At 45.0% G+C, this 24,443-nt stretch overlaps 1 protein-coding gene and 1 long non-coding RNA gene across 2 annotated transcripts in view; one reads left to right on the forward strand and one right to left on the reverse strand.

Annotated features, from left to right (window-relative positions):
* The window catches only part of LOC308465439, a 272,654-nt gene that overhangs the window by 80,796 nt on the left and 167,415 nt on the right, over positions 1-24,443 (reverse strand). The window lies entirely within an intron of this gene.
* Positions 1-24,443, forward strand: part of PI4KA (phosphatidylinositol 4-kinase alpha) — a 100,875-nt gene that overhangs the window by 57,618 nt on the left and 18,814 nt on the right. Inside the window, exons 21-37 of the mRNA XM_080985010.1 lie at positions 83-219; positions 2,033-2,166; positions 3,253-3,335; positions 4,484-4,554; positions 5,846-5,970; positions 6,574-6,655; positions 7,929-8,012; positions 9,155-9,244; positions 9,512-9,631; positions 10,615-10,707; positions 11,558-11,714; positions 12,343-12,470; positions 17,744-17,902; positions 19,370-19,521; positions 21,529-21,636; positions 22,738-22,865; positions 22,957-23,076. Coding sequence (XP_080841136.1) covers positions 83-219; positions 2,033-2,166; positions 3,253-3,335; positions 4,484-4,554; positions 5,846-5,970; positions 6,574-6,655; positions 7,929-8,012; positions 9,155-9,244; positions 9,512-9,631; positions 10,615-10,707; positions 11,558-11,714; positions 12,343-12,470; positions 17,744-17,902; positions 19,370-19,521; positions 21,529-21,636; positions 22,738-22,865; positions 22,957-23,076 — 1,971 coding nt within the window. The remainder of the gene's footprint in view (positions 1-82; positions 220-2,032; positions 2,167-3,252; positions 3,336-4,483; positions 4,555-5,845; positions 5,971-6,573; positions 6,656-7,928; positions 8,013-9,154; positions 9,245-9,511; positions 9,632-10,614; positions 10,708-11,557; positions 11,715-12,342; positions 12,471-17,743; positions 17,903-19,369; positions 19,522-21,528; positions 21,637-22,737; positions 22,866-22,956; positions 23,077-24,443) is intronic.

Genomic DNA, 24,443 nt, shown 5'->3' on the forward strand with positions numbered 1-24,443 from the left:
GGTCTCGGCGGCCGCTCCCTGTCACCCGTCTAGCTGCCACATTCTGGACCAGGTATAATGTTCTTTTGTCTCCAAATTTTAGGTCTTTGGCCAGAAGAGTGGTATGAGGGTGTTTGTGAGATAGCAACCAAGTCGCCGCTACTGACGTTTCCTAGCAAAGAGCCTCTCCGCTCTGTTCTTCAGTACAACTCAGCTATGAAAAATGACACAGTCACTTCCGTAAGTCCTTCCCTCTTCTTTTCAGACCCTCATTAATGCACAGAGTGAATGGGGTGCTGAGATCATAGAAATACCCTCCTGTGTTATGCAGCTCCCACCTTAAAGAGAACAAAGGTATTTTTTTAAGGAGCAGCTTCACTGAAATCCCCAAGCAGAACTAAACATTATACAGGCTAGCAATGCAATGAGGGATGTGGATCTTTTGCAGGAGAGAATTGGCAGGAAGAGGAAGGGGTGCTGAACCTTTCTCTTCCAGGACTCCTGCCAATGCTTCCAGTCTTAAAAACACCCAAAGGGAAGGGCATGTGGGAGAGAATCAGTAGGCTGCCAGAGAGGTCAAGCACTGCCTGCTGTTTCTCCCCACAAAGGCACTACTGCCTGGCCTTGGTGTTGTCAGGAGCTCGTCCTACACTTGAATAGGACCCTGGCAGAGACACATGCCCGACTGGCATGTTCTCTCCCTCCTGCTCGTTCGTTCGGGAGCTTCAAAAGCTTTCTTCTGCCCGAACATCACAGCGACCAATGCCAACAGACACCGGCACACTTAGGGATCCGCAGAGTCTTTGCAGTTTGCGTAACAGAACTCAGCATTTTGGCTAATCTACGTTTATTTACATACAAACACACACGGAGCACTGCAACATGGCTCCCTCTCTCTCTAGCATCAGACAGCAAAGAGAAAAAGAACAAAGGACAATAGTCCCACTTCACAGAACACAGTAACACAAACATCCTGTCTCCGTCACTTCCCACTCTGTGGAGTCAAAACATACACCGTCATGTGATAGACAAAAATCCCATGTCTGCAATCACGGAGCAGGAATTCTAACAGGTATTACAAGGCAGTTATGGGTTTGGGCACCCCCAGGGCACCCCCAAAGTCAGTACTTTGACCGGAGGGATTTAATCAAACCCTGGAAATGTAGCTTGCACAGTTAAAGTGGAATAAAGCACCTGTTCCCCTGGCGCAACAAATCCACTTTAAAAAACAAACAGATTTTGCAGCTTAGAATTGTGACAGGGAAATGCACTGAAGAGTGTGGAGTAAATGACTGATTGCAAACAAAACGGAATGGATGCTCAGTAAAGACATTGTATAACTTCCACCTAAGCAAGACAGGGCGAATGTCTGAGAAAGAGGGGGTTCGGAGGGGTCCTGTGTTAACCTCATAACATGTAGTTCTGCCCCAGGGGTATCAGTTGAGAGTGAGGGAGAGAAAAGAAAGAAAGAAAGAAAGAAAGAAAGAAAGAAAGAAAGAAAGAAAGAAAGAGACAGTCTTTGTTTTTCCTGCTTTTGATACTTACCTGTCAAAACTTTTGAAGTTGTAGTAGACAGCAACTTGGTTTTGTATCTCCCTGCCCTTTCAGAAGTTATTTGCATCGATCCAGTTTCCTGATTCCCTCCCCGTATCATAAGCTGTAGTGCTCCTCTGCTTGCTTGCGAGTGGAGCAGTTAGCTGGCAACTGCTTATGCTCTCACGATGGAAGAAAAATAAAAGCCGACACCCCGTGGGAATCTTTCTTTTTTTTGGCAGACTTCATCCTGACTTGTGATGAATCGCATCGAGCCGCGTCAGCATTCTTGCATCTTGATACTTGCAAGCCAAACACATAGTGTTTGTCTTCTCTCAGGATGTGCTGTGAAACACTTTGAGCACCTTTCTGTATCCTGCAAAAGGGTTTTTTTTATGCTTCCATTGTTTTAATTCCCTTTGTATAAAGTACAAAAGTAACGACTGTTCAGAGGAATTCTACAGGTTAAGTAACTCATGTTTGGGGTAGCTGATGGTTGTTTTTCTTGTTTTGCTCTTAGGCTGAACTGAATGAGTTACGGAGCACCATCATCAATCTTTTGGATCCTCCGCCAGACGTATCTGCCCTGATCAATAAGCTGGACTTTGCCATGTCTACCTACCTGCTCTCTGTGTACCGTCTAGAATGCATGAGGTAGCTTTTTAAGCCCTGCTCGTGATTTTGTAGTGCCCTGTTTACTTGTCGTGCTAAACCAAACCATGGTTTAGCACAAGCACACAGGCTCTGGGAGACGAGTTAAGCCATGGTTTGGCTTACTGTGCCGTCTGAACCTGGGCTTGTAGTTTAGTTCTCTTGGACAAACCACGGATTGTAAACCATAGGGCAGACCTTGGTTTACAGCTCATGGTTTGTCTGGGAAAGCTAAACCATAAGGATGGATTTGGACAACACGCTAAGACAACCTATGGCTTAGGTCAGCGTGGCACTTCAGCAAAATGACTGGGGAGGAATGAGGTGGTTGCCCTCCTCCTCTTAGGGAGCCTGGAAGCTTGCAGTTTTGTGCCACATCTTGGTTTGGCTTTGCATCATGTCCGAACCAATTTCTGGCATTTTATGCACTTTGACTTTGTGCTTTCCCCCCACTAATTCTTTAATCCTTTTTCAAACTGGGCAACTTAATGCAAATGGTTCAGCTGCGTCCCTTGTTTTTCCATTAAACAATTACAGCTGTGTGCAAGGAGTTTTAGCCTTCCCAATCCAGCCTCATGAACTCCCCCTCCAGCTATGAGCCTTAGTAAAAAAAAAAGGTTTCCAGTAATGGTAAGCAAAACAGGAACTTTTTTTTTTTTTTTACCCTGCAGTGTAGCTGTAATGGGGGTTGGTGGTTTTGCAGAGGTTGTGGCTTGGTAGGGAAGGGATAAGCCTCCCTGTGTACTACTTTCTCTGTTAACAGTTCTCCCCCCCCCTCAAAATCCCTGTGGCTATAATTAATTAAAGAAAAACATTAAGCTGCGCAATAAGCATGACATGAAATTTGACCCTAAGCTGGTGGCTATTGTCACATCTTATGCCAGTGGATAACATGATGAGTGCAAAATGGAAGGCAACTCCTGCAAGAGTTTTAGTTTTTAGCAGTTACGTTTTAAAACAAGGTTTCTTTCAGTTAGAATTCCACACCATGTAAGGAAAAGACAGCTGTTTTCCCTGAATGGGCACTTTAAAAAGCCTCCTTCACCTGTATTTCTATGTCAAACGCATTTCTCATAATCTCTCTCCTAGGGTATTGCGTTCAACAGACCCAGATCGCTTCCAAGTGATGTTTTGCTATTTTGAGGATAAAGCTATTCAAAAAGACAAATCGGGTGAGACTGTATATAGATTGTGTTTTACCTAAGGTAGACAGATTTGTGTCTGGATGTAACAGAATTGAACCAACTTTTACCAGCTTTCATTTCATATAAAGGTAAAGGGACCCCTGACCATTAGGTCCAGTCGTGGCCGACTCGGGTTGCCGCGCTCATCTCGCTTTATTGGCCAAGGGAGCTGGCATACAGCTTCCGGGTCATGTGGCCAGCATGACTATGCCGCTTCTGGCAAACTAGAGCAGCACACGGAAAGACCGTTTACCTTTCAGCTGGAGCGGTACCTATTGATCTACTTGCACTTTGATGTGCTTTTGAACTGCTAGGTTGGCAGGAGCAGGGACCGAGCAACGGGAGCTCACCCCATCGCGGGGATTCGAACCGCCAACCTTCTGATCAGCAAGTCCTAGGCTCTGTGGTTTAACCCACAGCGCCACCCGCGTCCCTCATTTCATATAATGTAGCATAATTATTGGGTTACCTTTTTGGTGGCTTCCTTCCCACAAGGGGGTAGGTGGATAATTTTTGTCAGGACTCTGGTAGGGAAAGAGAGGTTTAAGCCCATCCCCACACGCACAAAAATTGTGCAGTTTCCCTTACGGTGGCTAGTTAAATAAATAAAAAATAACATGCACATCTTATGTGTTTGTTTATGATACTCGTTTGCATCCTGCCTCTTCAGGATACAAATCTATCCAAAGCAACTTCAAATATTTCAAATTGCACCAGTAAAATCATAATGAACAACATCATGACAAATCATCAAGATCCTTCCCCCTGGGCAGTGTGCAAGTGCAGGCTTGTGGGGAGAAGAGATTGACCAGCTGTAACAGAAACAGGCCCCCAGTGTTGTCTTCACCTGCCTGCTTGTTTCCTGGAATCTTTAGCATCAGGCAGTTGGTGGGAAATGGTTTTCATGCAATTAAAGTCACCTTTAATGGAGACTTGAAGGATTTAAAGGACTGGTGGAGGTTAGGCAATACATTCATTAAGTCCAGGGGAAATGATATTTAGGATGGAGGCATGAGTGATGCAAAACCTCCCCCTTTAGCTCTACTGAGAAGGAAATCTGTCCCAGAGTTTCAGGAGAAAATGGGTAAAAAAATAAGCACAGCCAACATTTCTTTTCTTTTGCTTCCTCCTTTCAGGTATGATGCAGTGTGTCATAGCCGTAGCAGACAAGGTGTTTGAAGCCTTCCTCTGCATGATGGCTGACAAAGTAAGTTAACCAGGGCAATGACAAAACGCCTCCTTAGGTCAATCCAAATCTAGAGTGCTTTTGCAAACGTAGTGCAGAACAGGGATGGGGAACCTGTGAACCTTCAATGTTGCTGGAGTACAGTTATTGTCATCCCTCACCTTGGCCTCTGCCAACTGAGGCTGATGAAAGGTGGAGTCTGACAACATCTGGACAGACACCAGTTCCCCATCCTTGACTTGGGGCTGCATCCAATTTCTCTGTCCGCTACGAAAGGACCCTTGTGCTAATGGATGGGTGAGTTTCAGCTGTGACAACAGAGGAACCCCAACGCAACAGTGGCGCTGGCAGAAACTCCTTGTGCAATAGATTTCACAGTCTTATCGTGCAACAAAGCTACTACGCTAATGCGTTCCCTTGCACAACGTTTCACTGGCACAAAGCGTTTCGCCAGCATAACAAGTCTACCTCAAATTGACTTTAATAAGCACTGCATTGGATACAACCCTGATGCACTGCCACATTAAATCCTTAGGCTAGCAGATTGGCTCCTCTGCTGTTGCTCCGACATATTGAAAAACTGTTGCATAGAAATGGCAGGTGGAACTTCCTTTAGCCCTTAATTGAAACCTGTCCTAAAAACCTTCAGAGTGGGTTTCTCCCTGCATTTAGAGCATTGTGGATCCAGGAATAAAAGAGAACAATCTGAGGGTCAGTTCAGATTCAACAGAGAACTGTGGTTTGGGTGGGACAACAAACCATGGTTTGCTGCTAGCCTGGAAGTTAGGGAGAGAATTGTAGCGTGGAGAGGAAGAAGGAGGAGGGAGCATATGAGCATAAAGATCATTCATATGATACTAACCCATGAAATTGTTAGCTAATAACATGGCCTTGTATTTCCTTAACTTTACGTGGAACTGAAAAGCAGTGTGGTTCTGTTGGAGAGAGATCTATCGATCGCATGAATTCAGGGCTCATTCTTCTTACATCGCAAAGCAATAGCAAATGCTCTAGGTGACGGCAGAACCTTTCTGAGGAGCAAACTTGGCAATGGTTTTTATTGAGTACTGCTCAAAATAGGACATTAGGGTTCAGCAAGCTGGCTGCTGTCTTGTTGTTACTCTCTACCCCACTCATTAATGGTGCTAGATAGGAGATAAATCCTAATGCAAAGCCAAGTCCTATTTTCCTATAACAGTCTTAGACATTTTTATCCAGATATTAGCGTACATAGTATTGCGACCTTAAGCAGTGATTTAGCAACTGTTTTAAAGGAACAACAAAAAGCCTCATGTTTCTCTTACACGTTTAGGCTAAAACGAAAGAAAACGAAGAAGAGCTGGAAAGACACGCTCAGTTTTTGCTGGTGAATTTCAATCATATTCATAAGAGGATCAGACGGGTCGCCGATAAGTACTTATCTGGCCTTGTAGACAAGTGAGTGTATTTTTAAATATGCTGTCTGTAAGGATATCAGGGGGTTACTCAAGAGCAATCAGGCAAATGCCTCCCTGGTCGGCTGTAAAGCCTCGTTATTAGTGCCAAAAACCCTTCACCATGCAGAGCACCTCTATTCCATGTCTTGCTCATTCACTGGCAGAATCTGAGAGTGGGCGGTCCTTAAACCTTCCCCAGCAGAGTAGTTTCTTGACGCCCAGTCTGCGCTTCCCCTCTCTGCATGGAAGCCTACTGCGCAGGGAGGGCGTGGGTAACGGAGGACCTCTCTCCTCCCCGCTTTGCTCAGGCAAGGTGTCCTGGCACCGCCTCGCCTCCCCCGAGCCCTGCAGCTCCTCTCCGCTGGAGGCGTGGTTACTTTCCTCCGCTGAGGAGGTGCTGCTTCCCACGATCTTTGTAATCCATCTGGCTTTTCCCCTCTTGCCCCTGAGTCGATGGCAGTTCCCTGACACTGTCCTTATTTTGTTGTTCATGCAACAGCAACTCTCCGTTGGTTTTTGTAATTCCCTCCCTTCATTCCCACCCTCTGCTTTGTGTAACAACTAGACTGATGAAGACTTTTGTACATGTCTTTTTTGTTCCAAGGTTCCCTCACTTACTTTGGAGTGGAACAGTGCTGAAGACCATGTTAGATATCCTCCAGACCCTCTCCCTGTCATTGAGTGCGGTAAGTATTTTCATATTAACCATATTATTATTATTCGATTTTGAAACTCCTTTGTAGAGTTCTTGCACTGCATATGTTGCTCTGCCCACATTTGCTTCTGCAGAAAGTTGAGCAGAAGCGATTGTGTCCCTTGGGCTGAAACATGGTTCCTTATCCTTGAAATAACTGGCCAGCCCCTCTTCGTTTCCTCCAGGATATTCTATTCCACTTCTCCCTTGGTTTTCTGTTCCATCCCGCAAAAGACACTCATCATTGTCCAGTAACTGAGGATGCTCAGCCTTTGTTGGGTTATTGAGAACGCCTAGGGCTTTTTTCCTGAAAACCTTTTGAATTTTTGTAGATGTTGGGTTCTCCCATGCATGCTGATACTTCCCTCTGGAGTAAATCTTGCACAAATCCAGAGTGGAGTCCCTAAGATGTTTGGGTGGCGCCTTGTACACTTCCTTCCGGCAACTCCTGCAGCCAAGCTGGTGCCAAATGTATTGCTCTGCTTTCCTCTGGACCCTACTGTGGCGATCAGACAGGGCCCCCGGACGTTTGACGGTCTATTGACCCTGTGCCACCACTGTGATTACTTTCTTCGCTGCTACCACCCCGTTTCTCACGGGGACACACGGAGTCCAGACAGTTGTTAACATAAACAAATAATCAAGTTTATTTATAAATGCAGGAACAAGCTTATGGTTTCAGTTAGTTTTTCTTGACAGTTTCTTAGTCTTAGTTCCTAACAACTTCAAACTGATTATCCCCAACTATCTATCTGACTCCACCTGACAATTCCTCTCACTGTCTCACAATACAACTCTACCAACCCACTGCCTATTGCTCCCTCTTCCTTCTCCAACTCCCAAACCTCAACTGACTTTCAAAACCTCCCACTCTAACTTTTACTGCACCCCTTGCATTCCCACTGGCCAATCACATCACACTCATTTAACCCTTTCCTTATGACCCATCCTAGGAGGCAAACGCCACACCTACCAGCGAGGTGTGGGTCCTGTCTTCTGGGCAGCCCGGGATCTCCATACACCTTGCCCAGGCTTGCGCCTCGGGGAAGTCACTTCAATGCTGCTAACACAGCAAAAACAACATGGGAGGCAGTAGTTACAAATTACCCTCTCTGTAGCCACAGCAGGCACTGTGATTCTGCAGCAGTTTAATTCTTCCCCTGGAGGCGCACTCCATTGTCTTTTGAGACAGACGGATGTCAACACACAGCATTTCTAAGAAAGTGATCTGATTCTTGTTAAAGGGTTTTTTTCCCCCTTTTCAGGACATTCACAAGGACCAACCCTACTATGACATTCCAGACGCCCCGTATAGAATTACTGTTCCCGATACATACGAAGCTAGAGAGGTGAGACACTCCAGGATGCAGAAAGATGAATTGAAGTTTACTGTGACCTTTTCTAGATTTGCATCTTCTTGCTCCTGCACATGGTTAATGCTTCAAGGCGACTAATTACTTATGTCTGGCCTCATATAATTTTTCCTTCCAGATAATTTGGAACATTTCTGTTTCCTTGCACTGCAGCAGTATTGAACTGCAAGAGTAGCATTTTGTCTGCCTTTGCCAGGCTGCAGTAGATGGGCTTACCTAGTTGCATATGGGTGGAGGAGCAAGAGCCCATCTTCCTCCCCACTTGCCCAGTGTGCCCACCCCATTTCCTTTGTCCTAGATTTCCACATGTGGGGATTGGTACATGGGAAGCTCCCTTATACTGAATCAGGCTGATTTGGTCCTTCTAGCTTAATGTTGTCTTCGCTGCCTGACAGTGGCTCTCTGGGGAGGCTGGGGGATGAACCTTTTACCTTCTGCATGCCAAGCAGAGGTTCTTCCACCAAGCTATTATTGGTGAAAGGCAGATAAGAAATCTAATTAAGAAAGAAAAGAAACCCAATTCTGCTCAGGCTTGGTTGAAATTAACGGATGTAAGTTAGTCGTGTCTATTAATTTTAGAGGTTCTACTCTCTGGGTTGGACCAGCCACCCAAATAATACTAAATACATTTATCAAATATTAATAATGTGGGGGGGGATTGATCAATGTTCTAGATAAAGCGCAGGAATCGAATGCACAATTTGAAACCATGCCAGAGCCTGCTTAGCTTTTCAAATGTGCTAGCAGTTTTACTGCCGCATGTTGGATATTTTGCATGTGCGCCCGACCCAGCTTAATATTTGCTTTATAGTCGCACCTTGGAAGTCGAATGGGATCCGTTCCGGAAGTCCATTCGACTTCCAAAACGTTCGGAAACCGAAGCGCGGCTTCTGATTGGCTGCTGGAAGCTCCTGCAACCAATCGGAAGCCATGTCGGATGTTGGGCTTCCAAAAATAGTTTGCAAACCTGAACACTCACTTCCGGATTTGCCGTGTTCGGGAGCCAAAATGTTTGAGAACTAAGCTGTTCGAAAACCAAGGTACGACTGTATTTTGCTTTTATTATTCAGCACAACAATTCATTTTACCAGCTGACTGTTTTGTGTCTCTTTTTTTAGAGTATAGTGAAGGATTTTGCCGCACGCTGTGGAATGATCCTCCAAGAAGCCATGAAATGGGCCCCTTCGGTCACCAAATCTCACTTGCAGGTAACTTCTGCAAGTTGTAGCTAAATATTAGGGTGTGTGTGTCTGTGTGTGTGTATTTAAAGATGGAGGTATACTATGTAAAACAAAGCACTCCCTCTCTTCTCCCACAGAAGGGAATGCCATTTTCGGTATATTGTATTAGACATTGTTTTAAAGTAGTCAGTATCAAACTTTATTTCGGTTACTGACCAGCATAAGATAAAACATACGCACCTTGTTTTAAATTTTCTGCTTGCGCTCAGACTATTATTTCTGTTCTTCTTTCAGGAATATTTAAACAAGCATCAGAACTGGGTCTCTGGCCTGTCCCAGCACACAGGGCTGGCTATGGCCACGGAGAGCATCCTCCACTTTGCAGGCTACAACAGGCAGAACACAACTCTGGGGGTGAGTGAGGACAATCACCTCTTTGGTTAACTGGCCAGAGTTTGCTGTGTTTTTTCCCCTTGGTTTTGTGACTATTTTATACAAGTGGAGCCCAGTGCTCTCTGGGGAGTTAACAGTTTTCATTGAGGAGGGGTTCACTCTGAATTCACGTAACGCTTTCAAGTTTTCCAGTGCCCTACAGCTCAGTTGCATCACAGTGCCTGAGCTTGATTTTCTTACTGCCTCCCGGTCCCCTTCCCCCCTTTTGTGTCCTGTTTCTTAGATTGGAAGCCTGCAGGCAGGTACGGTCTTATAACTGGGGTCGGGAAGCCGCTGTAGGAGTCTTTTTCCGGCTAAAGAGTGGAATTAAAACACCAAGAACACCACCACCTAATTCAGTTAGCAGATTCACTGCCACAAGACGTGGTGATGGGTACGGGCTTAGTTAATTTTAAAGGCGAGGGGGCTGGACAGATCCATGGAGGTCTGTGAGTGGCTATTATAGATGCAGTGTCTGTGTAGAACCTCCATGTTCAGGCATAGCATACCACTGAATACCATTTGCTGGACAGCAGCAGAAGGGGGGGTGGGCTGTGTGTGTGTGTGTGTGCGCACACACACACACACACACACCACTTACATCAGGGGTCAGCAAACTTTTTCAGCAGGGGGCTGGTCCACTGTCCCTCAGACCTTGTGGGGGGCCAAACTATTTTTTTTTGGGGGGGGGAGGAAATAAATGAATTCCTATGCCCCACAAAAAACACCAGAGATGCATTTTAAATAATAGCACACATTCTACTCATGTAAAAACACCATGCAGGCCCCACAAATAACCCAGAGAAGCATTTTAAATAAAAGGACACATTCTACTCATGTAAAAACATGCTGATTCCCGGACCGTCCGTGGGCCGAATTTAGAAGGCGATTGGGCTGGATCCGGCCCCTGAGCTTTAGTTTGCCTATCCATGACTTACATAGTAATCGTATGTTTTTTTTTGTAGGCAACCCAGTTAACTGAAAGGCCTGCCTGTGTAAAGAAAGACTATTCCAACTTCATGGCTTCACTTAACTTGCGAAATCGCTATGCTGGAGAAGTAAGTACAGCAGTCTAAGCCCTGTGGCATTAAAACAGGGATCATTATTTGTTTCCCTCTTGCTTTGCTTCTCTTCACTAAAGTGAGTGACATTTGCTCATTTACAGTGAACTGTTTATTGTGGCATGAAACATTATTTTGAAAGTTATACGTTTTAGTATCTGAAAACATTTTATGTAGAAGTGAAAACAAACCGAGTAACTTTTGTTGCATCCATCATATTCTTCCTGAGCTCCTAGTACTTTTAAAAGCTTTTGGTTGACCAGGGATTCTTTCGTGGATCGTTACATGCAAACAAGATGTTTAAACTTGGCCATTGAAAAGGGATGCATGAGAATATTTGGGAATGTTTTATTTTAATAATTTTTACCCAGCTCTTCTTTACCTGAAAATAAACTCAAAAGTGGTTTGCAGAATAAGATTGATTAAAACATCATGAAATAAAGACAATTCACAAAATGCAGAATCCATATTTTGCAAAGGCTATAATAGTAATCTTGCCATGCTTTGACAGGGCTGAAAAGCTCTTCTTAGCCGTAGAGTAATTGACCACAAAGATAAACAAAGTGCCAGTAGATAAATAGGTACCGCTCCGGCGGGAAGGTAAACGGCGTTTCCGTGCGCTGCTCTGGTTTGCCAGAAGCGGCTTAGTCATGCTGGCCACATGACCTGGAAGCTGTATGTCGGCTCCCTCGGCCAGTAAAGCGAGATAAGTGCTGCAACCCAGAGTCGGTCACGACTGGACCTAATGGTCAGGGGTCCCTTTACCTTTAATTGACCACAAAGATAAACACTAGACATTTAAAGGTTTTTGCAAGCCCTGTTAACTGATTGGAAATTCTCTTAACAGGTCGCTGGGATGATTAATTACTGTCACGCCACAGGCCGCACCTCAGATCTCAGTAAACTAATGATCAAGCAGCTCAACGAGGCTCTGGAACCAGGCCAGCCTGAACACTACACTCAAGTCATGTTTAAGATGACAGCCATGTTGATAAGTAGCAGAGGTAAGGATGACAGTTCGATTTTCCTTGCTCTGCCATGTGTACGTGCATATATACATGTTTTAGAGAGAGAAGCCACAGAAAAGGATGCTGAAAGGAGAATTGCAATCTGGTTCTTTTATTTCTCTATAAAAGAGAATTTTGTCTATTGGTTGATGGGCAAATGATTATTTAGTTTTGTACAGCTGTAAGGATGATTGATTGATTGATTGATTGAGTGAGTGAGTGAGTGAGTGATTGTTTTGTTTGTTTACCAGAAGGTCCCAGGGCATATTACAGCTATTTATTTAAATATTTGTAGACCACACTTTTCGGGGGGGGAGGGGCGGGGAATGCATACAACACACAAAATTGCAACAGCATCACTAAAAGCATCAGTGCCTACCCTTAGATCGTAGCGGTGCAGGATTAAATAGCTACAGATGCTTATATGTGAACAAAACGTTTGTGTGATAAATGCAAAATGTTGCTTATTTGTTTTGTAACGTATGTACCACTTCTTTCATTTCTTCCCTGGAGTCCCATTAATTTAAGTGGGTATACATTAAGTATGACTAAGTCTGGACCCAACCCATTTAAAATACTTTTTTTAAAAAAAGTATATTGCTACGTATAAATGTTTCCATTTCAGACACTGACCCTCAGCTCTTGCATCACCTGTGTTGGGGCCCGCTGCGAATGTTCAGCGAGCACGGCATGGAAACGGCCATCGCTTGTTGGGAATGGCTGCTCGCTGCCAAGAATGGAATAGAAGTGCCGGTAAGGAAAACAAAATCACTCGCAGCACAATCTGAGATGCGTTTACGCAGAAGTTAATGTGTTAAAGGGTCCCTAGTAAGTGTCCCTAGTAACTCTCTTCATGGTTGCAGTCTTAAGAGTCAGTCTCCAGAAGGAATCTGGAGTAAAAATTTGACAGTAAGAATGTTGTTGTTGTTGTTTAGTCGTTTAGTCGTGTCTGACTCTTCGTGACCCCATGGACCAGAGCATGCCAGGCACTTCTGTCCTCCACTGCCTCCCGCAGTTTGATCAAACTCATGCTGGTAGCTTCAAGAACACCATCCAACCATCTCATTCTCCGTCGTCCCCTTCTCCTTGTGCCCTCCATCTTTCCCAACATCAGGGTCTTTTCCAGGGAGTCTTCTCTTCTCATGAAGTGGCCAAAGTATTGGAGCCTCAGCTTCAGGATCTGTCCTTCCAGTGAGCACTCAGGGCTGATTTCCTTCAGAATGGAGAGGTTTGATCTTCTTGCAGTCCATGGGACTCTCAAGAGTCTCCTCCAGCACCATAATTCAAAAGCATCAATTCTTCGGCGATCAGCCTTCTTTATGGTCCAGCTCTCACTTCCATACATCACTACTGGGAAAACCATGGCTTTTACTATACGGACCTTTGTTGGCAAGGTGATGTGTCTGCTTTTTAAGATGTTGTCCAGGTTTGCCATCGCCTTTCTCCCAAGGAGCAGGCGTCTTTTAATTTCGTGACTGCTGTCACCATCTGCAGTGATCATGGAGCCCAAGAAAGTAAAATCTCTCACTGCCTCCATTTCTTCCCCTTCTATTTGCCAGGAGGTGATGGGCCCAGTGGCCATGATCTTTGTTTTTTTGATGTTGAGCTTCAGACCATATTTTGCGCTCTCCTCTTTCACCCTCATTAAAAGGTTCTTTAATTCCTCTTCACTTTCTGCCATCAAGGTTGTGTCATCTGCATATCTGAGGTTGTTGATATTTCTTCCGGCAATCTTAATTCCGGCTTGGGATTCATCCAGCCCAGCCTTTCGCATGATGAATTCTGCATATAAGTTAAATAAGCAGGGAGACAATATACAGCCTTGCCGTACTCCTTTCCCAATTTTGAACCAATCAGTTGTTCCATATCCAGTTCTAACTGTAGCTTCTTGTCCCACATAGAGATTTCTCAGGAGACAGATGAGGTGATCAGGCACTCCCATTTCTTTAAGAACTTGCCAAAGTTTGCTGTGGTCGACACAGTCAAAGGCTTTTGCATAGTCAATGAAGCAGAAGTAGATGTCTTTCTGGAACTCTCTAGCTTTCTCCATAATCCAGCGCATGTTTGCAATTTGGTCTCTGGTTCCTCTGCCTCTTCTAAATCCAGCTTGCACTTCTGGGAGTTCTCGGTCCACATACTGCTTGAGCCTTCCTTGTAGAATTTTAAGCATAACCTTGCTAGCGTGTGAAATGAGTGCAATTGTGCGGTAGTTGGGGCATTCTTTGGCACTGCCCTTCTTTGGGATTGGGATGTAGACTGATCTTCTCCAATCCTCTGGCCACTGCTGAGTTTTCCAAACTTGCTGGCATATTGAGTGTAGCACCTTAACAGCATCATCTTTTAAAATTTTAAACAGTTCAGCTGGAATACCATCACTTCCACTGGCCTTGTTATTTGCAGTGCTTTCTAAGGCCCATTTGACTTCACTCTCCAGGATGTCTGGCTCAAGGTCAGCAACCACACTACCTGGGGTGTACGAGACATCCATATCTTTCTGGTATAATTCTTCTGTGTATTCTTGCCACCTCTTCTTGATGTCTTCTGCTTCAGTTAGGTCTTTACCACTTTTGTCCTTTATGATGGTAATCTTTGTATGAAATGTTCCTTTCATATTTCCGATTTTCTTGAACAGATCTCTGGTTCTTCCCATTCTGTTGTTTTCCTCTATTTCTTTGCATTGCTTGTTTAAGAAGGCCTTCTTGTCTCTTCTTGCTATTCTTTGGAAATCTGCATTCAATTTCCTGTATCTTTCACTATCTCCCTCGCATTTTGCTTGCCTTCTCTCCCCCGCTATTTGTAAGGCCTCGTTGGACAGCCACTTTGCTTTCTTGCATTTCTTTTTCATTGGGATGGTTTTAGTTGCTGCCTCCTGTATAATGTTGCGAGCCTCCACCCATAGTTCTTCAGGCACTCTGTCCAGCAAATCTAAATCCTTAAACCTGTTCCTCACTTCCACTGTGTATTCATAAGGGATTTGGTTTAGATTGTATCTTACCTGTCCAGTGGTTTATCCTACTTTCTTCAGTTTAAGCTTGAATTTTGCTATAAGAAGCTGATGATCTGAGCCACAGTCAGCTCCAGGTCTTGTTTTTGCTGACTGTATAGAGCTTCTCCATCTTTGGCTGCAGAGAATATAATCAATCTGATTTCGATGTTGCCCATCTGGTGATGTCCATGTGTAGAGTCGTCTCTTGTGTTGTTGGAAAAGCGTGTTTGTGATGACCAGCCTGTTCTCTTGACAGAACTCTATTAGCCTTTGCCCTGCTTCGTTTTGATCTCCAAGGCCAAACTTGCCAGTTGTTCCTTTTATCTCTTGATTCCCTACTTTAGCATTCCAATCCCCTATAATGAGAAGAACATCCTTCTTTGGTGTCACTTCTATAAGGTCTTGTAAGTCTTCATAGAATTGGTCAATTTCAGTTTCTTCAGCACCAGTAGTTGGTGCATAAACTTGGATTACTGTGATGTTAAAAGGTCTGCCTTGGATTCGTATCGAGATCATTCTATCATTTTTGAGACTGCATCCCAGTACAGCTTTCGCCACTCTTTTGTTGACTATGAGGGCCACTCCATTTCTTTTACGGGTTTCTTGCCCACAGTAGTAGATATGATAGTCATCCGAACTGAATTCGCCCATTCCCGTCCATTTTAGCTCACTGATGCCCAGGATGTCAATATTTATTCTTGCCATCTCATTTTTGACCACATCCAACTTACCCAGGTTCATGGTTCTTACATTCCAGGTTCCTATGCAATATTTTTCTTTACAGCATTGGACTTTCCTTTCGCTTCAGTAAGACAGTAAGAATAGACGCGTGTTTAAAATCACCTGTGCTAGAAATTATTTCTTCTCTTTCTGTTGGGTGGAAGAGGATCTCCAGGGCTGGTTATCCCCTTCCTCTTGTTCTGTAGCTGAGGTTTATGAAATAACTTGGAAGTATCTTGCTAGAAGGATGTCCCTTTCTAGTTCCAGACCTGCTGGTTTCTCTTCACTGACTTTGCAAGACTGGAATAATCCTATCCCAGCTTCCCCTGTTATTTAGCCAGGATGGAAAGGAGTCATATCCACCTCATTTGCCCTTCTGTTTTGTGTTTCTAATTGCATAGGTAAAGGTAAAGGGACCCCTGACCATTAGGTCCAGTCGCGGATGACTCTGGGGTTGGGGCGCTCATCTCGGTTTACTGGCCGAGGGAACCGGTGTTTGTCCGCAGACAGCTTCCGGGTCATGTGGCCAGCATGACTAAGCCGCTTCTGGCGAACCAGAGCAGCACACGGAAATGCCGTTTACCTTCCTGCCGGAGCGGTACCTGTTTATCTACTTGCACTTCGTGCTTTTGAATTCCTAGGTTGGCAGGAGCAGGGACCGAGCAATGGGAGCTCACCCCATCGCGGGGATTCGAACCGCTGGCCTTCTGATTGGCAAGTCCTAGGCTCTGTGGTTTAACCCACAGCGCCACCTGCGTCCCAATTGCATAATGCACAGTAATAGTAAATAACTATCCAGCTGTTAAAGCATACTTAGTGCATTTGTTTTTGCTGCAAATATAGCAGAAAGGAAAGCAAAAGAAACAACATAAGCTCACATTAACTGTAAGAGTATCCCACCAATCCTAATTTAAACACCTATATTGATGTAGGTCGTCCATATATATCTGACAGCATCTCACTTACAGTACAGTCCACTCAGTCTCTCCTGATTGGCTGATGGTCTCACTAACACTCACTGGTTGCTGGGACACCAGGAGGCAGACCCAGGGCCTGTCCATCAGAGGGAGCACCAATAATACAGCACCCCTGACTTCTCCCATAGTCAGCACTCACTCTCCATAGCTTGAGAGGCACAGAGAGACATGGAGATCACAGTCTTCAACTTCCACTGCCATCTCTGCAATAGTAGTGACACTTTTAGCCCAGTAGGAGCTGGATAACCATGTGGGGGGTGGTTCTAAACCAATGAGCCTCTTGGGCTTGCCAATTAGAAGGTTGGCGGTTCAAATCCATGCGACGGGGTGAGCTCCTGTTGCTCTGTCTCGGCTCCTGCCAACCTAGCAGTTCAAAAGCACGCCAGTGCAAGTAGATAAATAGGTACCACTGTAGCGGGAACGTAAACTGCATTTCCGTGCGCTCTGGTTTCCGTCATGGTGTCCCATTGTGCCAGAAACGGTTTAGTTTTGCTGGCCACATGACCTGGAAAGCTGTCTGTGGACATACGCTGGCTCCCTCGGCCTGAAAGCGAGATGACTGTGGCAACCCCATAGTCGCCTTTGACTGGACTTAACTGTCCAGGGTCCTTTTTTACATGTAACTACTGTGCTTGGGGGACATGGGTGGCGCTGTGGGTTAAACCACAGAGCCTAGGACTTGCCATTCAGAAGGTCAGCGGTTTGAATCCCCGTGACGGGATGAGCTCCTGTTGTTTGGTCCTTCTGCCAACCTAGCAGTTCGAAAGCATGTCAAAGTGCAAGTAGATAAATAGGTACCACCCTGGTGGGAAGCTAAATGGTATTTCCGTGCGCTGCTCTGTTTCGCCAGAAAGCGGCTTAGTCATGCTGGCCACATGACCCGGAAGCTGTACGTCGGCTCCCTTGGCCAATAAAGCGAGATGAGCGCCGCAACCCCAGAGTTGGTCACGACTGGACCTAATGGTCAGGGGTCCCTTTACCTGTACCTTTACTGTGCTTGGCATATCACTTCCACACATTGGGTAGTGGTTGTTTGCAAAGATTGTGCCATGAAATGTAGAAATGCAGTCAGTTTTTCTAGCAAGAGTGGATAGCTTGGGCCAATTTTCTTTGAAAGTGGCCTTATGTTGCTTTTGGAATACATGTGTGTTTAAAGGAAATATTCTAAAATTATCCCATGAACTAGGTGTACACATGCATGCATTTCTGTGTACTAACTAGCATACAGAACCAAAAAACGTGTCTCAAAGTGGACTGTACACCCCACCATTTAGAATAGAATTAAGATCGGCAAGCAGGAAATGAAGCAAACACTTGTGTTCCTCTTCCCTCCTGCCTCCCAGTTCATGCGAGAAATGTCAGGGGCCTGGCAAATGACCGTGGAGCAGAAGTTTGGCCTGTTCTCTGCCGAGCGGAAAGAAGCAGATCCCTTAGCTGCTTCGGAAGAGAGCCAGCCCATACCGTGTCCCCCGGAGGTCACGCCGCATTACATCTGGATAGAAGTAAGTGCTTGTCTCCTGCAGTCGCTAGAACCTTACAGCAGAGATGGAGCAATGTCCTGTGCTGGTGGATTGGGCTCACGGGAGAGTCGGGAGGGTACAGAACCAGAAAGCATTCTGGAATTGAAGGAGAGGATAGTCAAGGTTTTGTCAGGGCTAGGATGCCTGCCAAGGGAGGCTAGTAGCAGATCTTTCAGGACCCTGGACAGAGCCCTTGGATCAGACAGTTTGCACTGGTAAGAGCTTCCAATACCCTTTCAAGGCTTCCTTGTCTGGACCCTTAGAGGCGCAGCCTTTGGGCACAAAGACTAGCATTGAGGGGTTAATGCTGATCACATGGCCTGGGTTGGCAGGACCCTAAAGAGTCACTGAGAGACGCGGGTGGCGCTGTGGGTTAAACCACAGAGCCTAGGGCTTGCCGATCAGAAGGTCGGCGGTTCGAATCCCCGCGACAGGGTGAGCTCCCGTTGTTCGGTCCCTGCTCCTGCCAACCTAGCAGTTCGAAAGCACGTCAAAGTGCAAGTAGATAAATAGGTACCGCTCCGGCGGGAAGGTAAACGGCGTTTCCGTGTGCTGCTCTGGTTTGCCAGAAGCGGCTTAGTCATGCTGGCCACATGACCCGGAAGCTGTACGCCAGCTCCCTCGGCCAATAAAGCGAGATGAGCGCCGCAACCCCAGAGTCGTCCGTGACTGGACCTAATGGTTAGGGGTCCCTTTACCTTCTAAAGAGTCACTGGCAGTGGATACTAGATGGAAAAAAAACATTCTATCAAGGCAGCTTCATGTTTTCCTTACATTACATCATTAAAGGACATTGATTTGATATCTACAAACCTAAGGAGTGATCTTTAAGTAGCAAACCCTTCCGATGAAATGCTAGACAGCAAAAGTTGTTCCGTTTTCCCCTTGGCAATGCAAGGCCATCAGGTTGGGCTATGTCAGGATGAACATTTTGGGAAGTAGACAGCTCCCAGAACCACTGTCGAACAGCTCTTGCTGTCAGAAAGTTCTTCCTAGTGTTTATATGTCACCTCACGAAACGTTAGGGCAGTGTACAGCAACATTAAAAAAACAAAAGCCAAAGCCACTAAAATGACTATCTACTCAGAAAAAATTAAGCAGATGGCATGGGCTTGTTGGCATAAAGTCTTCAAGAGACTCCTGAAAAGCGAAAGCCTTCTGAATCTCTCTGCTGGAACGGTGTTCTGCAGCATGGTGGCAGTAAATGCCTGATTTGTAGTTGAGGCCGTTCCAGTCTCTGTAACACAGGTAACAATTAAGATGGCTCCTTCGTATGATCTTGGGTGGTCGGGCTGGGATATGAGGGCTTTCATGTTCTCCCCTTTTGAGATCCTTTAAAGTGTAAGCATGTCTTGTGGGCAGTGAGTTCTGTAAATTTAAAAGCAAGGTTGCTGTCCATGTTTTAATTCTGTTGAGAGAGACATATAAGCATTTCTCTTGTTGACACAGTTCCTGGTGCAGAGGTTTGAAATCGCAAAGTACTGTAGCTCTGACCAGGTGGAAATCTTCTCCAGTCTACTCCAGCGATCCCTTTCTCTGAACATTGGGGGATCAAAAGGCAGTATGAATCGGCACGTGGCCGCGATTGGACCACGTTTCAAGTAAGTGGGTGCCTTTCTTTTTTTGGGGTGGGGGTAAAGAAAGAAAGAAAGAAATAGGAAAATGCAACATGGGAAAGGCTTTGTAACTTGGGTGTATCCTATCCTAGTCCTTGACCAGTCTAGCCTCTGACTCTGTTACAAGGGTAGCCAATATGGTGCCCTCCAGGTATTGTGGACTCCACCACCCATCATCCTTGACAGTTGACCACACTGGCTGGGGCCAGTGGGACTTGGTGTCCTCAGCATCTGGGGACATCATGTTGTTTAGCCTTGCTCTGTTGAACCCAACTATGTGCAAAAGAAAATGAGCCTAGGACAGATCTCTAGTTGGGAGATGGATGTTCACTGCCTCTCTCTTAATAAATTAGCCAAATCCATTGATACGGAGCCATCTTGAAGATGATGGTTCAGCCTAACTCATTGTTTGCACCTCTATTCACCTGACCAAAAGCAAAACCAAACCTATTTCCCCTGTTCTTTGCCACACCTGTGGCGTGAATCATGAATAGAATCCAGGTCAGAGCTATGAAACTTAAATGGGCGTGAGTTTTCAGATAAGAATAGGTTTGATTGTCAATTACATTTATGGGACAATGTAATCAGGACACAATCTAGGGTGGGTTAGAGTTGGAACGTAGGATTAGCAGTTCTGCAGTTTCCATGTTCCACTTGTCTAAATTATAGATTTTGGAAGTAGTGACTCAGGGAGAGTTAATCCCCCTTTCATCTCTTCTGAGCCGTTCTGCCTTTGCACCACCGAAATCTGGAACTGACCAGCTTTCCTTCAGCCCTGGATTTTGACTGCTCTCAATAGAACACCATGCTGCTGAAGGGTACAGTGGGATCACATTTCAGGGGGGGGTGCCTTCATTTTTATTTTCATTTTAAAAAAGAAAGAGCTTGCACTTGCAGCCTTGGTGCAAGAAAACAGGGGTAGGGAATCCCTGTGGCCTTCCAGATGTGTTTGGACTCCAGCTCCCCCCAGCCCCAGGTGTGATGGGGAGTTGTAGTGTGGCAACATCTGGAGGGCCAAAGGTTTCCCACCTTCAGTCAGGCAATCTCCATAAAACGTGGCACGCACTGTGTGCATTTGCCCCCGTTCAGATCATGAATGAATTTATTAATACGGTCACAGACCAGCGCCAACACACACAACATCACAGATCATAAAAAAAATATATCAAAAATACAGAGGACAATATGAGTATAACAAGCATTTAAATATAAAAAATTAAAATTAATTATTAGCATGCCCCCTGCAATTAACATTTGGGGGTTTGGTCACCATGGGATACCACTTGCTTCCTGCGACTAATTGCAGCCGCACAGAATTTGGTTACATTTAATGTAGTCTTGGGATTCTTGTCCTCTAGCAGTGGTTCCAAACCATGGTGTTCCGACTCTTTCCTGGACTTCCGCAAAACAGGTGCAATAAAAGTCAAGCGTATATCCTCATAAAGACGACAACGTAACAGTACATGTGAAGCAGCCTCAACCTCCCAACGAGCCACAGGGGCAGACCCGCGCTGTGTATGGTTTACCCTCAAATCTGCCCTGAAGTAAGGCAGAAGGGAGAACGTTGAATCTGGCGAGGGTAAAAGACCGTCTGTATTTGGGTACCTGAAGACCTGACAGATAGTTAGCTGGAGAAAAACCTCTCCCATAGTCCCTTATTGCAGGATGTTTGATCATTTCACTCATGTAATTCTACGTCCCAGATACGCTGGCGAATTGTAGTCCTAGCTTTCTCGAAGCCTGTCGCTATCAGGGTCTGCTGTGGGATCCCCAAGCCTTTAAGCTTTTCCAGCAGTGTAGCTTTCCGCCATTCAGATCATGTGTTGTAAAAGGTTACTGAGCCCCAATCAGTAATATATGCTTCTGCATCAGCCTGCACAGGATTATTATTATTTTTCTAAGTGAAATCGGAAACCTGTTAGCATGTGTAGGGAAGAGTATTTGCATGCCTTTTCATGTATTTATGTATTCATTACTTTTGGGATTATTTAGGCTGCTGACTCTGGGATTGTCCCTGCTTCACGCTGACGTGGTCCCAAATGCAACGATTCGCAATGTCTTGAGAGAGAAGATATATTCAACTGCTTTTGATTATTTCAGGTACTGCTCCGTTTTTGCTCCTTACTTAACATGTGAGAAAGGTAAAGTGCACAATCCAAGGCCCCCCTTATTTCCTCCCCTGCCCCAACATACCAGCGCAGCAATAAGATATTGCAACTCTTTATGTTTTAGGTAGCTGCCCTGAAAGTGGAAAAAAGCTAAGAGTTAAGAAAGGGTGGCAGCTTTGAACTGTGCTCCTAATAGCCTGGCTATGTGAATGAGTCTTGGGCTCACCTGCTCCCTCTTTTTCTCTGGATGATCAGAGTCTTTTACTTCAGTTTTAACTGCGGTATTTAAAAAAAAGAGAGAGTCAACTTTAAGCTATGATTTATGATCCTGGCTTGTTTCCCAAACCAGGTATGGTTAAGCTGTGGCCCTTCAGATGCTGTTGTATTACAACTCCCATAAACCCCAGCCAGCATGGTCAATGATCAGAGATGATGGGATTTGTAGTCCAGTGATATCTGGAGAGCTGCAGGTTAGGCATCCCTGCCCTAGGTCATAGTTAAGTTTAGCCACAGCTTAAGGTTTGGACAGAACGATAGACCGCAGTTGATTGAAAATGGAAGTGAAAGATGACCATGTTTTCCAAGGTTCATTCATGTAAACATTACAGCATAGTTTAGCATTTCATCTCAACCAGGCCATTGTCTCTTACCCGAAGCACCTGCACTCTTCTAATTAATGGCAGACGAAATTAATGGACTATGCAGAATTGGACAAAATGACAGGAAGGATTCGAAACCTGCGGGACCAGAGATTTACAGAAGATTGGAAGAAGTATATGAATTATTTGAAGAGCAACTGTAATCAACAAATTACGCTAGTAGGACTACAAGAAGTTTTGTAAGGAGAAATATACGAAGTGTTACAAAGTAGAAAAAGATAGAGATATTGGTTATGAGTTTGAAATGTAATAGGGAAGATAAGAAATGCATACTGAGAGATTAGATTGGAAAATTTTCAGAGAGGACTGATGGAAGTCAAAAAAAATGAATAAGATGTAAAAGTATGTTTAATTACTGTTGAAAATGATACGTTAAAAAAAACTAATAAAGAATTATATTAAAAAATAAGTAAATTATGCTTTGTGTGTTTAAGCTCTGCTCCAAAGTGTCCAACCCAAGGGGAAAAGAGGCTGCGCGAGGATATCATCATCCTAATCAAGTTTTGGACTGCCATGTTCTCCGACAAGAAATATTTGACAGCCAGCCAGCTTGTTCCTCCTGGTGGGTCTTAGATAAGAAACTATAAAAACAACTTTCCTTTCCCTTTTTCAGTTGTCTGGTTCGGTGACGGGACGCTTCCTTTTCTTTTTAGATAATCAAGATACACGGAGCAACTTGGACATCACTGTTGGGTCTCGGCAGCAAGCCACCCAGGGATGGATAAATACATACCCTTTGTCCAGCGGCATGTCAACGATTTCCAAAAAATCAGGTCTGTCTCACATGACATTTCCTTATCCTGAGCCCTGCTAAACCCTTCTTAATTTATGTTTTATACTCCCATCCCCTAAAGGAGAACAAAGGGGCACACATACTCATTTGATTCTCTGCAAAACCTTTAGAGGATTGTGAGGTCTAGACAGAATGACTCGTTCAACTTCACCCTGTGAGTTTTCATGGCTGAGCGAGCCTTGAAGCAGGATCTCTCCAGTCTTGGTGTGACCCCGTAGCCATTATGCTACATTGGCCTAGTATTACAAGTTTTGGCCAACAACAGTCTGCAAGCTGAAGGTTGTTTTTAGCACTGTTTAACGTTGTTGGGACGCAGGTGGCGCTGTGGGTTAAACCACAGAGCCTAGGACTTGCCAATCAGAAGGTCGGCGGTTCGAATCCCCGTGATGGGGTGAGCTCCCGTTGCTCGGTCCCAGTTCCTGCCCACCTAGCAGTTCGAAAGCACGTCAAAGTGCAAGTAGATAAATAGGTACCACTTCGGCGGGAAGGTAAACGGCGCTTCCGTGTGCTGCTCTGGTTCGCCAGAAGCGGCTTAGTCATGCTAGCCACATGACCTGGAAGCTGCACGCTGGCTCCCTCGGCCGATAAAGTGAGATGAGCGCCACAACCCCAGAGTCAGTCACGACTGGACCTAATGGTCAGGGGTCCTTTTACCTTTACCTTAAGGTTGTTTTTAGCGGCAATGCAGAAAGTCGAACCTGAGGCCTTTTATATAAGAAGTCCTGTGTTCTGTGTTTTTAATTTTTATATATATGACCCAGTTTCAAGGATTGTTGTTGTTGTTGCAAGAACTTGCACAACATTGACCTCGGCAAGAGCCAAAAGTAAGGTTTCAAATCCAACCGTTTTACTTTCCTGGTCTGTGCATCTCTAAATGCAGAGAATGCGTCATCATCATCATTAATAAGATTGCTTCTCTGTGCTTCACTATGCAGTCCCAGGGCAAGTTATAACACTTCGAAAGTACCATATTCAAATCATTAAAACAAATTTACAGTCAAGAGAATAGGTGGGGTCCTACAAAATACACATCTGAAGGGGTCAATGGCCCATGTAAAGAGTTGTTTCTTCAGCATGTGATGAGTATTTCAAGGACTTCTCAATTCTATAGTCAAAGATGCATAGTAGTTCCACGATGCTGCACTTATATGTGATAGGAAGCCGCTTATAAGTGATAGGAAGCCCAAAGCCATGTTGTTCAGCATTGTCTATGGTGATCAGCAGTCGCTCTCTAGGATTTCGGGCAAGAGTCTGAAATAGTCTGCTGCCTCATGAAAGGCGCTAAAATAGCACAGCGCTGAAAACCAGTGTCCACTTTGGTCACTGCAAAGCTGTGGTTTTGTATGG

This window comes from Podarcis pityusensis (genome assembly GCF_964106645.2).
Source record: "Podarcis pityusensis genome assembly, chromosome: 16".
Classification (NCBI taxonomy): Eukaryota; Metazoa; Chordata; class Lepidosauria; order Squamata; family Lacertidae; genus Podarcis; species Podarcis pityusensis.